General features: G+C 37.5%; 1 protein-coding gene across 1 annotated transcript; it reads right to left on the bottom strand.

Annotated features, from left to right (window-relative positions):
• Positions 1-3,794: 3,794 nt before the first annotated feature.
• LOC147621108 (uncharacterized) lies at positions 3,795-13,304 on the bottom strand. The gene is made up of 2 exons (XM_086823833.1): positions 13,106-13,304; positions 3,795-4,199 (listed from the first exon to the last, which is right to left on the bottom strand). The coding sequence occupies exons 1-2, from the start codon at positions 13,195-13,197 to the stop codon at positions 3,992-3,994; spliced, it is 300 nt and encodes a 99-aa protein (XP_086679959.1). The 5' UTR covers positions 13,198-13,304; the 3' UTR covers positions 3,795-3,991.
• Positions 13,305-14,239: the final 935 nt, after the last annotated feature.

Below are 14,239 nucleotides of genomic sequence, written 5' to 3'. Positions count from 1 at the left end.
GATTCAAGGCAGCCATAGAGCAGTGATTTCAGATAAGATTGAAAGCATTAATCACAAGATTAGCCAAAAATAAAGTGATTAATTTGGATTTCACTAGAATGCCTTTCGGACAGGTGCCCAGGCCTGAATGTCATTGTAGATGTCCTCCATTGCCAAAATTGGCATCACCAATGTGTCGAGCGGGCCTGAAAACCTTTGTATCTTAGAGGAATTGGATGAACTTGTTGCGGTGAAGGAGAGATCTTCGTTTTTCTCAGAAAAAAAGGCGTCGTCTTGGAAGCGATAAATCTGGCAATGTCGAGCTTGATGGAGAGGCGTTTTCTGATAAAACCCGAGCATGGCGACCTAGCTTCAAGGTGTTGAAGCTTTCTCATTTAATGATGTTGAGATTGAGCTAATTTCCACCCTCCATTGACCAGTGGTATGTAGGAGACGTATAAAATATCATAATATTGATTAATTTTGGGATTAGTCAAGAGATTTATCTGATAATGATACTGATGGAAGAAGTAGCATGGCTCTGATACCAAATGAAGTAATTAAGGTGGTTCATAATGATCAATAAGCACCATAGTGAAGCATACTAGAGCACTTAAGCTTGAAGGATTAAGACATTGATTAACATAAGCATAGGTGTGATTAGTATAATCATGCACACTTTGTATTAGCTGATTTGCCTCTTAAATAGGCATCATAGGTACATTGATTCTTTGAGAAAACTCATGGGCATGAATCTAGAGGGCAACTCCTACATCATCTTCTAAACCTCCTTCATAAAGCCTAGAATCTCTCCACCTCTCCATAACTCATGTTCTTTGACTTTTAACTCAACTACTGGTTCTTTTACATGGATAACCTTAGTACCTTGTTCCCTAATGCCATAAAGGATATTTTGGGGTATTGATTCAACACCCCCCCCTTAACAAAATATCCATGACTAAAGTTGATGACAATGGTAGTCCTAGTTATTGTTTACAATGATGGATATGATGACCATGCTGGTGCTCGTAGGTCTTACCCCAGTTAGATTTACAATGCCATTTATGGCGCCAGATGCTAGATCCTAGTTATTTTTACAACTAGTTTAGGATATGGGGATGACTGTGGAAAGGGTAAGTTCTCCTTTAGAAAGACTAGCTATCTTGAAGAAAGTTGGCCTCATGTGAGGCTCCTGCTTCTTCCTTTGCCTCATCTCCACTTGAATCTCCTTCATGTGCAAGTAAGGATTTATGAGCCTTTTTCCTAAAAAAAGAATCCTTCTCTTCATTGTTAGCTTTCCTCCTACAGAAGTTACAAGACTTTTTAGGAAACTCCTTTCTCTGAAAACATCCTTTGAAAGATGTCTTTGATCCATGTTTCTTGTAGCCTCCTTGGTTAAAGTAAGGATCCTCATTGTACGTTTACCCTTGCCTTTACTTGATCTTCTTCTCTTCTTCAAGTAGATAAGCATCTACATCCAATAGTAGTGAAGGAGAAGGGATGTTTGTAAGTGTGGTAACAATGTTACCATACTTATCTTGTGGTAGAGTCTTTAGAAGCACTGTAGTAACTTCATTATCTTCAATGTGTTTGTTGATTCGTAGAAGCTGGGTTAGAATGCTGTTTAGATAAGTGGGAAGAGAATCCCCCACGTTCATTTTTAATTCAAATAACTTTATAAGAAGAGATATTTTGGAGTTCTTGGCTTGTGCTCCAAAAAGTATATCAAGTGTCTCCCAACCTTCATTTGAGGTTTCTTTCCCATTGATATGGTGGATGAGATTATCACTTAATCCTAAGGCTATAATGGCAAGTGATTTTCCATCTTTGGTTAGCCATGTAGCGTCTGCATCCCTTATGCTTGGTTTCTTATCTTTAGCGTTTGCAACATTCCACAAACCTTTCTTCATCAAAGTAGATTTAACTTTAGTTTGCCATGTGTGGAAATTCTACCCTTCAAGCTTATCTATCTTCGATGAATAAGCCATTGTAGGTAAGGTCTTACCTTTTGGATGAATACCCAACAAGCAATGTCTGCCCCTTCGTAGTTTTTAATGGCAAGAAAACCTAGAATTCACACTCACCATACACATGCATGATGTTGTTTCTCAAAAAAACACTTAGACCCATAGCCCTTGCATAAGCATAGTAGTGTGGCTTCTTTTTTATCTTTGTAATCTTATTTTTAATGTGGTTTCTATTAGATGATTCACTTGAGCTTGGCATAATTAAAGTTCAAAAGGAGAGTGAACATGAGCTTCCACTATTAAATGAGTAATGAGCTTCCAAAACTAATGGGAAACCACAATGTGAGTTGATAGAACTTTGTAACACCTTGCCAATAGCATGAATGAACACCCAATTACACATGAATTCAGAGATTAAGCCCAATTAACCTCTGATTAGTAGATCTCTCTTACTATTTTCTATGCAAAAAATAGTAGACTAGTGGAGGATTATTATGACCAAGTTCTGCTTTCTTTTGTTAATGAAAACGGTCGTCATTCAAACCTTTAAATACTTTGTTATGCATACACTATGTAATTAGTTTAATGTTCTCATATATGTGTGTGTGTGTGTGTGTGTGTGTATGTGTACTACTTTTCTTATGATGAAAAAAGTACTCCAATTATAACTATTTGTGTATAGTCTAAGTGTGATATCCTTTTTTACAAATTTTAGTGCTTCTTTTTGAGCAGTCACTTTTCAGTGTATTTATTGGGGCTAGTGATGATCCTGGACCTAACACTTTACCCAATTATAACTATTTGTGTATAGTCTAAGTGTGATATCCTTTTTTACAAATTTTAGTGCTTCTTTTTGAGCAGTCACTTTTCAGTGTATTTATTGGGGCTAGTGACGATCCTGGACCTAACACTTTACCCTTTTTCACCACCGAATCATGTTTCTAGGGTAGAGATGATAGGAAGGTGAGATGACCAAGTCAAGAAGTGAGTGATCCTGCATCTTAAAATTAGGATGGAGACTTGTGATGCTACTGGAAGAGTAAAGCAGATCCCCTAAACTGCTTAGGAGAGCAGATCGCTCTCCCCATGTGACCATACTTTCCATTGGTTTCGGTAAGGTCAAATAATACCCTTTGGGTATATTAATCATACAATAGTGGAACAACTTAATTCGATAATGTTTCTCATTTTCACGTCTCCCACATGCCATAATTCTACTATCCCCCTATGCTTGGGGGTGAGCCTGAATGGCTTTATGGTTGGGCGGTGACTCCAATTTGTATGTAAACTTAATTGCATCTTCATACATTTGTATCCTTCAAATATGCCTCTTTATTATGCTCATGAAGCATGTTTTTAATAAATATACAAAGAAGATGAAATTTACATCCTTCAAACACACCTCTTTATTATGCTCATAAAGGAAGTTTCTAAAAAATATACAAAGAGGATGAAATAACATATGGTATAACAAATATAGGATGAACTAACGTATGGTATAACAAATAAATAAATTATAGACAAGTATGATTCTTTTATACCATGAGAGTTACTTAAACAAACCTATCTCTCTCTGTCTCTCTCTCTCTCTCTCTCTCTCTCCCCCCCCCAACACACACACACACAGAGGGTTGCTTGCATATCATGTGTCCTGTTAGATGAAAACATTAAGTTTTATGCATGCATGTGATATTCAAAACAAGATATCACACATTCCTATGTCTCTAATTTTTCATTTGAAACACAACACAATTCAACATAATTCAAAGAGAAACCACATGAATACATTTCATATGACAAGTGACATCAACTCATATGGGCAAAGATGAACATGTGGAACCCCTAAAAATGTATTTTTTAACTCAAAATACCTAAGTTAATATTTGCTTATAAGTGAAATGAGCTCTTAAAACTAGAAGCACATGGAAGAAGGCTCCTTGTTAGTAGAGCCATATTTGTAGTAGTTATCTATAATTACAAATGGAAGGGATTATAATTTGTAAAAGAGATTTTAAAATTATAACTACATGAATAAGGCTCATTATTTAGTGATCAAATTTATAATATTTATCTACTGCTACAACTACATCCCAAGTGCAACACATTCCTTTTGGTAGCACTACTAAGTCACCTGCACCAATCTCTACATATTCAGAAGATCCTTCTGGGTATACCTTGACTCTTCCCTTTACCAAGTATAAAGTTTCTGATGCATCATATGTCCATGGAAATTTACTTGGAGGGCATCCCCATCTGCATACAATGGTAAACAAATAAGAAAAATGGTAGTTTTCTAAAGTTAAGAAGATACTTCTAAGTGGTCAATCACATTTTTTTTCAAAGTAGAATGACTAATATGTGAGGTATTATGACTTTAAACATCTACAATTAAAAAAAGAGAGTGAAGAACATTAGCTAATGAAATATTATGGGTTTTATTAAAAAACTATCTATGCTATTAAAACCCCTTATAGTTTGTATATTTTGTTTTTGTTTTTCTAGCCGGGGTCAAGGGCAGCCAAAGCCATTCCTGGACTCAAATAGACAGTTTGTATAGCTTATGATATTAAAGGCATCAAGAAAATGCAAACTGAGAAATATGCATTATATATTTGTAGTATGTAAGACCTCAAAATGAGGTTGTGTAGCTCAGTGTAAGCATCCCCATCAATAGAAACTTTAGGGGTTCAAATCCAGTCCCATTTGTTGTAAGATATACTCTTCAATCCAATCATGCCACTTTGTGATGTTAGGGGTCAAATCCATTTATGTAAGGTATAGTCTTCAAAACTAAAGGGCTCACCTCACTAATTAATTGTGCCAATATGTGCCCCTACATGAAATTTATCGGATTCAAATAATTTGCATGAGATATGTTAGTGGGTATATAAACCAAGTTAGTAAATATTGACTTTGATAAAAACTTCTCTTTTTAGTACAAATTCACTAAACCCCTAGTTTTTCTACATGTTCTCTCTCTCTCTCTCTCTCTCTCTCTCTCTCTCTCTCTCTCTCAATTAATTGTCTCTCAAAGATATGTTGTGTTAAAGATATGGCGCATGTAGACGTCAACTCTCTCTTTTTGTTGCTATGTCTTTGACATGCTTTTAGCACTCATTAGGGCATAAAAGGGCCAAAACTTACATATTTACACTCACACACACATTCACACACACACATGTATGCATATATGTGTATGTGGGTGTGTACATACATACATACATACATACACACACACACACACACATATACGTATACACACATATACATACACACATACATATAACTATCTATCTATCTATATGTGAGTGAGTGTGTGTATGTACATACATATATATGCGAACATACACACACTCACATATAGATAGATATGTGAGTGTGTGTGTGAGTATGTATGTATATATACATACATATATATACGAAAAGACACACTACACACACATAGACACATAATAAATAGATATCTATACATATATATATATACACACATACATACACACATAATAAATAGATATATATATATATATATATACACACATACATACACACATAATAAATATATATATATATATATATATATACATACATACATATACACACACATATAAACATACATACATATATATGTCTATATATATGTATATATATCCACGCATACATACAAATATATGTCTATATATGTATGTATGTATATATATATATATACGTATGTATGTATATATGTATGAAGAGGTCGATGTTTATGATGGAGTCAGCAAGGGCCTATACAATAAGGGGCACGGTTTTAACCTTACAAGGCTAAGCTTAGAGGCTTTACATTTGATTACAAGGCGAAATAGAAGTCGCAGAGAAATATATCTCCTCTCAAGAGGTCGTGATGCAGGCTTGCTTTTGACGGTCGTCATGCCCCTGTTTGGGCATTTTGGATTCTTTAAAACGCCTGTTTGGGCATTTAGGCCGCGTCATTCCTTAAAACGCCTGTTTGGGCGGCGTCAAAAATTACAGGCCTGGAGTTACTGGTCACAACCCTGCTGTCTTCAATTATTGAAAACTGCTAGGGGGGAGAAAACAGCCCAGCGCAGCAATGTGTCACCAAAACGACGAAATATAAAAACTTAGAAATAGCAGAGAAATAAATAGGTCGTGAATTTTTTGCCGTTAAAAACTTGGGTAATTTCTTAAAACCCGTCAAAAAAATTTACACTAAATAGCGTGAATTTTTCGCCGTAAAAAACTTGGGTAAAACCCGTCAAAAAAATTACACTGCACACGTTTGATTTTTCTTGATTTACGGTCAAGCGTCAAAAAGGCAACCCTGAACACGTGTCAAGGTTATCATATAAATCACAAAAGGCATTTACGCCCCGATTATGAGAAAACAACACAGCCCAGCCCAGCAAAGCAAGAACTCTACTGAGTCTACTCACGAGTCACCACGACGCGGTTAAATTCCACTGTAGAACGGTGATATTTACCCACGTGACCCGAACGTACTACGTATTGATTAGCTTAGCGAATTGGGGTCGAGAATTTACTCTGGTCTTGAATTTGTTTCAGATCAAAGAAAGGCTGAAGGGGCGGAAGGTCTTCTTCGTGCAAGGAGAGACACACAGTAATTAGGGCCAGAAATGTGTTGCAAGTTCTGCGTGCATGCATGGAGAGACACACATGAAATCTCAAACAGAGAACGTAAAGAAAGAAGGGATGGGTAAAAATGGCATTAACAAGCAGACGAGAAAAATGATAGGATGGCTGCGAGAGAGAGAGAGAGAGAGAGAGAGAGAGAGAGAGAGAGAGAGAAAAAGAAACCCTTCAACATATTTTAACTACAAGTGTCTCCGTTGATGATTGCTTCAAGCTCAAGACATGCTGAATCTTTTTATTATAGCGTCAAAAAGAGAGCTTCATTTCTAACCTTAGACTTACTCTAAGTTTTGAAGTTTTTGAAAAATGGAAATTTTTAACTTTCAAAAGAAGTCAAGGAAAGTGTTACTAGTTGGGGGAGGAAGACTCAAGTAGAACTTTTAGGACTAACACAAATCCATAAGAGATTCCAGCCTTTCTTTTTTTAATTCGGTTGATCTTCTTTTGAAACTCATCATTGGCCTTCCCATTTGAGCCTGATATTCAAATCATCTCAATCCACAAGAGCACTTTAGCTGTTGCCCTAATACAATTTCCTGCCAATTTTGGATGGTCAGCTCATGGTCAGGTGGCTAGTGAGGAAGTGGAGATCATGAGACAGGATTCTAAATTGATCGAGTATATCCAAAATCTGACCTCTCTAAAATATGAATTGGCTTAGGTGCTTGAAGTTATGCTTCTTGATTAGAAAAGCAAGTTATTTTGTAAATGCTCCTCTTTATATTCTAATATAATTCCACGCTTATTTAAAAAAAAAACCAAATCCATAAGGGATTAGAAGCCATGCTCTTTTAAACTTTTGTTTGGGAAACTAGGTCACCGCTATGCTAGTGGTAATAAATATACCCCATATTAGTATGCTAGTGGTAATATACCCATATTAGTAGAATAAGGGTCAAATGAAATGGCTTTTTTCTTGTAGTCACAGTTTTCCCATAAGACCCCTCCACATATGTCAAGTTCACCTATGCATTGAAACTTGCTATGGATGAGATTTTGTTGACTAATCAGATTATTTTTCCCAATCCTCAAAAACATTGACATTTTTGTGTGTGCCACCAAACTAATGCTATGCCATTTTAAGCACTCAAAAAAGTAGTACACTGGTCTTAGATGATGTGTTTTATATTTTGTAAATTTACATACTTGTAGGCCCAAGTTTGAGCACCTCCAATGTATGTAGCTACACTTGAAACTAAGATTACTATATTGTACTGTAGATACACCTAGTTTAAAAGCACAGTTCTCAGGCTAAAAGTAGATAAAGTGCTTTGAATTTGCTAGCAGAGAAAAACAAACAACATAAGACTTGCACAAGAAAAGTTATATACACTACCAATCTACTCTAACGTTATATCAATTTCAAGAACCCAAGCCCAATTATACAGACAACGGTTATCTGGCAGTTACACGAGATCAATGCTCAAATGGAAGAAGCCCCAGCTGATGAGAGACATTGTAATTTCCCAAATGATGGCTGCCCACCCTACCAGTACTACCTACTTACTATATGACACATGTGGCGGCTTTTGCCATGGCTACCTGTCCACCCTACCTAGCTGCCTATCCACCTTGTCTATCCACACAATGCAGGTGAATCACATTCTCCCCAACAAGAATTATAACTAAACAAGAATTATAACTATCCTCAGTTGTAGGGTATTATTATGGGTGCCATGCACTAGAACCCGAAAATAGATACTTGAAGTCTCACCCAAGGTACTAGATAGATAGTTTGATTTTGAGAACTTGAAGCATCCTAGTATTCTGAAAGTAACATTGCCACTTACATCTTGTCAACCCAAGCAATTTCATAATGAAGCAGTGTTCGAGAAATACATTTTATTGCGCCCTATGGAAAACCTTTTCATTGTAATTTGAAGAGGAAATTGACCATTTTGAGGAAGCATTTCTCTAAAAAAATTTTGCAAAATATAACAAACTTAAAATTTTTGAAGAAGATTCTTGTCTTCTCTAACAAATTTGAGTAGGCTTTAGACAAATTTGAAAAGTTTTGGGCTAAATGGAACCTATCTTTTCCAAACCCTCTAATGAAGTATTTGCCACCCTTCTAGCACTTCCTCGTGAAGTAATTGCTAGAAAGACTCCCTTCCAAAAGTCACGAACCCACTAGTGTATCTGCTCAGATGGATTATTGAACCTTATGTGTCACATTCTATACACTCCTATAGATGAAACAAGATAGATAATGCTCCTTAACTCAAACAAGTACTTCCTTGCCCATGTATGCTCTTGATCAGCTCCACCAACGCCATGCTAGGCTTTGATACTTGATCCTCCCTACGTATTAAAAACACCCTCATGTGGAACATGGCGATATATTAAAGAAAAAACTCCATCATCTTTGTCCTTATCAACTTGTAAGGAACCTACTCCTGCCTCTGGTGAGAAGATACATTAATAATAGACAGACCTATTGTCTTGTGGTGTCACCACTACTGCAGGAACCACGAATGATGTTGTCTACCAAATTTCTCCAACGGCTTAAAAAATCCTTCCTTGCAGACATGGCCAATATCCTTCTACAACCGTGGTTGAGGGGTAACCCTCACAAGAGTCTTCCACCATAATCTAGCACATAGTCCTCTTACCCGGCTCTTGAAATCCCAGAAAACACTCCATTAAGCACATGTTGGCCTGACGCATTTTTGTAACCATGGTGTGTATCAAGCCCAAGAAATGAAGATATTAGAGACACTTGCATATGTATCTCCTCCATAAAGATCCTTTAGTTTTTAAGTCCTCAAAACTTCTCCTTCATGTTTGTTTGACAATATTTTATAATATGCGTAGTGGAGCCAGCACTTGAAATATTGCCTTGTTAGTTTGACAATATTTTACAATATGCTTAGTGGAGTCGGCACTCGGCACTGAAATATTGCCTTGTTAGATCCTTGACTTGAAACTCTTTGTGAGAGAGTTGAAGCTTGGACACACCCCCTGATATGTTCTTACCCTCTACGGCCTTAATAGCTCCCTCATAGCTCCATCCCTGAATATGTCCTTGTTCTTCTACTCTTGGTGTTGTGTCGCTTGCTTGGGACTATCCCGAGTTTCCACAACTCCACTCAAAACTTTCGCCAAAAGATCCACTTGGGCCGACATCATATCATCCAAGTTTACCATTTGCTTATCCATAAGCATGCCATAACCATGACTTAATAATGCTAGAAGCTAGAAATAAGAAAAGGAAACCCCAAAAGTAACTTTCCTCAAATTGCAAATATGTTTTTCTCATTTTAATAAGCTTATCCCTAACTATGTAGGCAATGTTGGTGTAGGGGAGGCCTTTCCTTAGATGAAAATGGGGAGCTGGCACTAGCGAGTGACCCATTTTCCAAGGGAAAGGTCAACCCACGGCCTTTCCCAACCATCATGGGCTTGGGGAGTGGAACAATTTTCACAAATTCTCTTTGTTGATGTGGCAAATTTTTATGAGCTCTCTACTTTTTAACATTCCATCTGCTAATGTGTAAAGGTTTTATTGGGCTTCTATTTTTTAACATTCTCACTACTTACGTGTCATCAACTCATTTGCTTTCATTTGAGTAAAATTCTCATTGCTGATGTGTCAATATCCTATGGTGCGTTCTTTAAAAACAAAGCTTGCTGATTTGATGGCTAGGATTTATTTTCCCAAGACCCGAGACCATGATGGTAATCATGGAGCTTGAGTTGCTAGGCTATGCGGATTGATAAAGGAATCATGATTGAAGCTAAAGCATTGACACGTCAGAGAGGCCAAGGGCTATTAGGCCAAAGGCTCTTTGATCCCTTAGTTTCTGAGTCTATTGGGCTGCATCTTCATCTTCACCCTCAATAAAAGGCCAAAGATAAGGCTGAATTTAAGTTTTGTCTACCATGTATGAAAGTTTTCTCCATTCAGTACATGGAAAGCCATATTCATTTTGATCCATAGTGGTTGTGTACTTTCGGTATGGTATGGTATGCGTACGAGTACGTAAAGTACACATCGGGATAAGTACTTTAAGTACGTTCACTTTTTTAAAATAATGTATATATAATAAATATTATAAACCATTCATAATTTAACAACACTGGTACACAAAATTACACAAAAAAACAATTGAAATTCAATTATCTATTACCTTTGACAACTGAATGAAGGGAGGTGGGTGGCCTATTTATAAGACCATTTGGGCTCCTTTCTGTTGGTCGACCTACTTGACCAGCCCACGATCAGCCTCACGATTGCTCTCTTCTCTACGGTCACGCCCTACCTTCGACCAGCTACTAATGATGCACGGCCTATTCGTCCTGCCCAACTCTGTGTGTGTGTGTGTGTGGGTGGGGTTTGGCTATCGGGGCCCTGTGTTTTCACACAGTGTAGGTGGTTCACATTGTATGCATGCTTTATTGGCACTCATAAGCCCGACATTGAAAGCATCATAAGCCTTAGCAACAAGAGGAAGTAAAGAGTGAAAAAAAGTTCCTTAATTGCTTGAAAAAATATATTATCATGAGCACACAGCATGCAATGGTTTAAATCGGGCAAGATTAATTGAGAAAGGGGGACTGCAAATCCTTTCTAATGGAGAATTGATCAACAAGTTTAGCTGTCCAATAAGCTCATCATCAGAAAGAGAAAACAATAAGTAATCTTGAAGATCATGGACCCAGTCGGAAAGAATTCGACATGAATGTTTCTTCTTGGAGAGGCCAATCAATGTGGATAAATAAATTAGTAATTAAGCACCCCAACGACCAACAAAAAATTACCAAACAAATAATTGTCCGATGACCTGCAGAAAACTTTTAATGAATGTAAGCTGGTTGCTAACGATAACTATCACCAACGCTACCCCGAACCCATTGATATATTACTAACTCTTTTGTTGAAATTAAACATTTTGAATAAATATGTTACACACACCTTGTGGATCCCCAATGTCGTTAACGTGTCTTGAAATTTAGATCATAGGCCTAGACAATAGTTGGACTTATAGGTGGACTTAATTACCATCAAAGGTTCAACTTGAAGAGACCCTTGTAGGAGCATACATATGAGTCATTTGAGGAGAAGATAATAATCTAGGTGCCGTCATTGATAGCATCCTAGACGATAGTTGACATCATTTGAGGAGAAGGTAATAATCTAGCTGCCCTCGTTGACATCATCCTAAACGATAATTGGACTCACTATCAAAAGTTAACCGGAAGAGACCCTTGGAGGACCGGACAAATGAGTCATTTGAGGTGAAGAGAATAATCGAGCTTCCCCCATTGACATCATCCCCATCAACGGTTGACAGTCGTTCCAACCTTTAGTCAAAATCATGCCTGCATGAGCATTGACCATTTCAAGTTTTGAAAAAGGGTCCATTTCAATATGGTGCTTATCACATGTTAAAGCAAGGGCATTGCATGGGGGACTTTATGGGTTAGAATCTCACTTGAATGCATACAAATGTTGACGTCTGCATGCATATGCATCTTTTGCATAAAAAATGCATGTACACAGGGAATTCGATGGACGGACAATGATATATATACACAAGGAGTTTGATGGACAGACGTTGATGGACAATGATAGGGAGCAACAGTGTATGGTGATGATGATGTCCACAAAAACACAAACGACAAGCTAAGTACCTTGATATTTATCCTTGCTGAGGACTCATAAAAATAATGCTCGAGAATGAGGACAATTGCATCATATATTATTATCACCCACCCTTGTGGGATATGGCTTCTATGTTTATCTATGTTTGGGAGAAGGAGACACCCATGTCCTCATCAACAAAGACCATAGGTAGCTTGGTAGAGATAGGATCCTCGCTCTTGCCTGAATATCGCATACCATGCCCACTTCTTAGGCTTGGATAGACAAGATCTTGTATGGATACATAAAGAGATCCTTGTGGATCTCTTCTCCTCAAATTTGTTGTCCAAGTAACATCTTTTGTTTGTTAGCTTCTCTTTTTAGCTTTTTACATGTCAATTGGCATGTGGACTATTTAACAAATCATTATTGTAAGACTATAATTCTTATCGTCTTTTGTTAGACACACTTTCTCTTTCTCTCCTTCTTTCCCCCTTTCTTTCTCTCTTTTTGGTGTTTCTTTTTGTTTCGTTTTTGGGACTACAAATATTTGGCATAAAAACTTCATGGTCTTTATTTATGCATCATAGAGACTATTTTGGCCTTGGGTTGCTGTTAATACTTCTTTTTTTCTCTTTTTCTCTATGTGCTCCGTTTAGATAAAGTACAATTCTCACAAATCTTCGTTTCCTGATTTCTCAGCCTTGGAAAATCACTCTCTCTCTCTCTCTCTCTCTCTCTCTCTCTCTCTCTCTCTATATATATATATATATATATATATATATATATATATATATATATATATATATATATATGCGCGCCTGCTACAACTGTGAATACAGAGGGGTTCTACCACACCTTTAGGGAGCAATAAAGAAAGAGGGAGAGGGAGAGAGAGAGAGAGAGAGAGAGAGAGAGGAAGACGGAGTACTTGGGCCAGGAGCGGATGCCGAGCTCGACGATGCGGGCTTCGTTGATGGAGCGCTCCACAATGATGCCAAGCCTGCTCTCTGCGTTAGCCATTGATTTTGATGAACTGCAGAAAACCTTAACTGGTTGCTGAGGATAAGCCCTAGCCCGCAGCACTACGGTGACAACCCATTCATATGTTACTGATTTTAGTACAAGCCACAATCATTCAGGGTCAAAGATTGACGCTGAGTCATCGGGGGACGCGAGAGCATCACCGTCCTTTGACTGTTTGACCACGGTGGTAGTGACGCACCGTCACAACCGTGGAAAAGGTGGTTGGGAAGTAAAGACCTCCCCGGCAAAAGCCGATAAAGATGCTGGTAGTATTGTACTTCCAACTTTAAAATTAAAGGCAATGCTTAGGTTTAACGGGATTTAGTTTGGAAAATCATTAAAAATTATACAAATGTTATAAATGTGGGGTTTATAATTTAAATATATAAATTTCATCCCTTAAAAACAAAGGCAACTCAAATTCCAACCGAGGTTTTTTGAATTTCAGTCAGGAAAATTACACTACAAAGCTCGAATTCCAATCGCGATTTTTGAATTTCAGTCGGGAAAGTTACACTACAAAGCAGGTTATTTGAGCACTATTGTGTTGTGTGTAGCATGTACTAAGGCTGAAATTTGAAGGCCTAACCTAACCTTGACCTTCACAAATTAACTAAACATGTCATGTGTAAATTTTAGATTTTAAAAAATAGTAGCCTTTTTTTAAACCCTATTTTCTAAGAGGCCTTCTTACATAATATAATGGGAGAAGGATTTTGAGTTGCCACTTGTCAAACCTTTTAGAACTCTTCTTTCAACTCACTTTTCTAGACGTCTTCTTTCTCTCTTTTTAAATTTCAAATTCAAGTGAACGGCTATACGTTTGGTCAGCCTCTCTCTCCTCGAGGGTTGTTTTGTTGGCCCTATCCAAAGCACGCTAAGCACTCTCTCTCCCTCACTTGCTCTCCAGCCAGTGTACTCCATGAAAGTGTACTCCATGAACAAGCTCTCGAAAGCGCTGAAGGGGGAGGTGCCTCTTCTTCATGTGATGGCCTTTATATGCTCGTCGTAGCCATACCTTATGACCACGACCGCAGTG

This window comes from Cibotium barometz, chromosome 30, assembly GCF_041138505.1.
Source record: "Cibotium barometz isolate CiBa-2024 chromosome 30, ASM4113850v1, whole genome shotgun sequence".
Taxonomy (NCBI): domain Eukaryota; kingdom Viridiplantae; phylum Streptophyta; class Polypodiopsida; order Cyatheales; family Cibotiaceae; genus Cibotium; species Cibotium barometz.
Note: the sequence above shows the minus strand (reverse complement) of the source record. Positions and strands in the feature narration are given on the sequence as shown.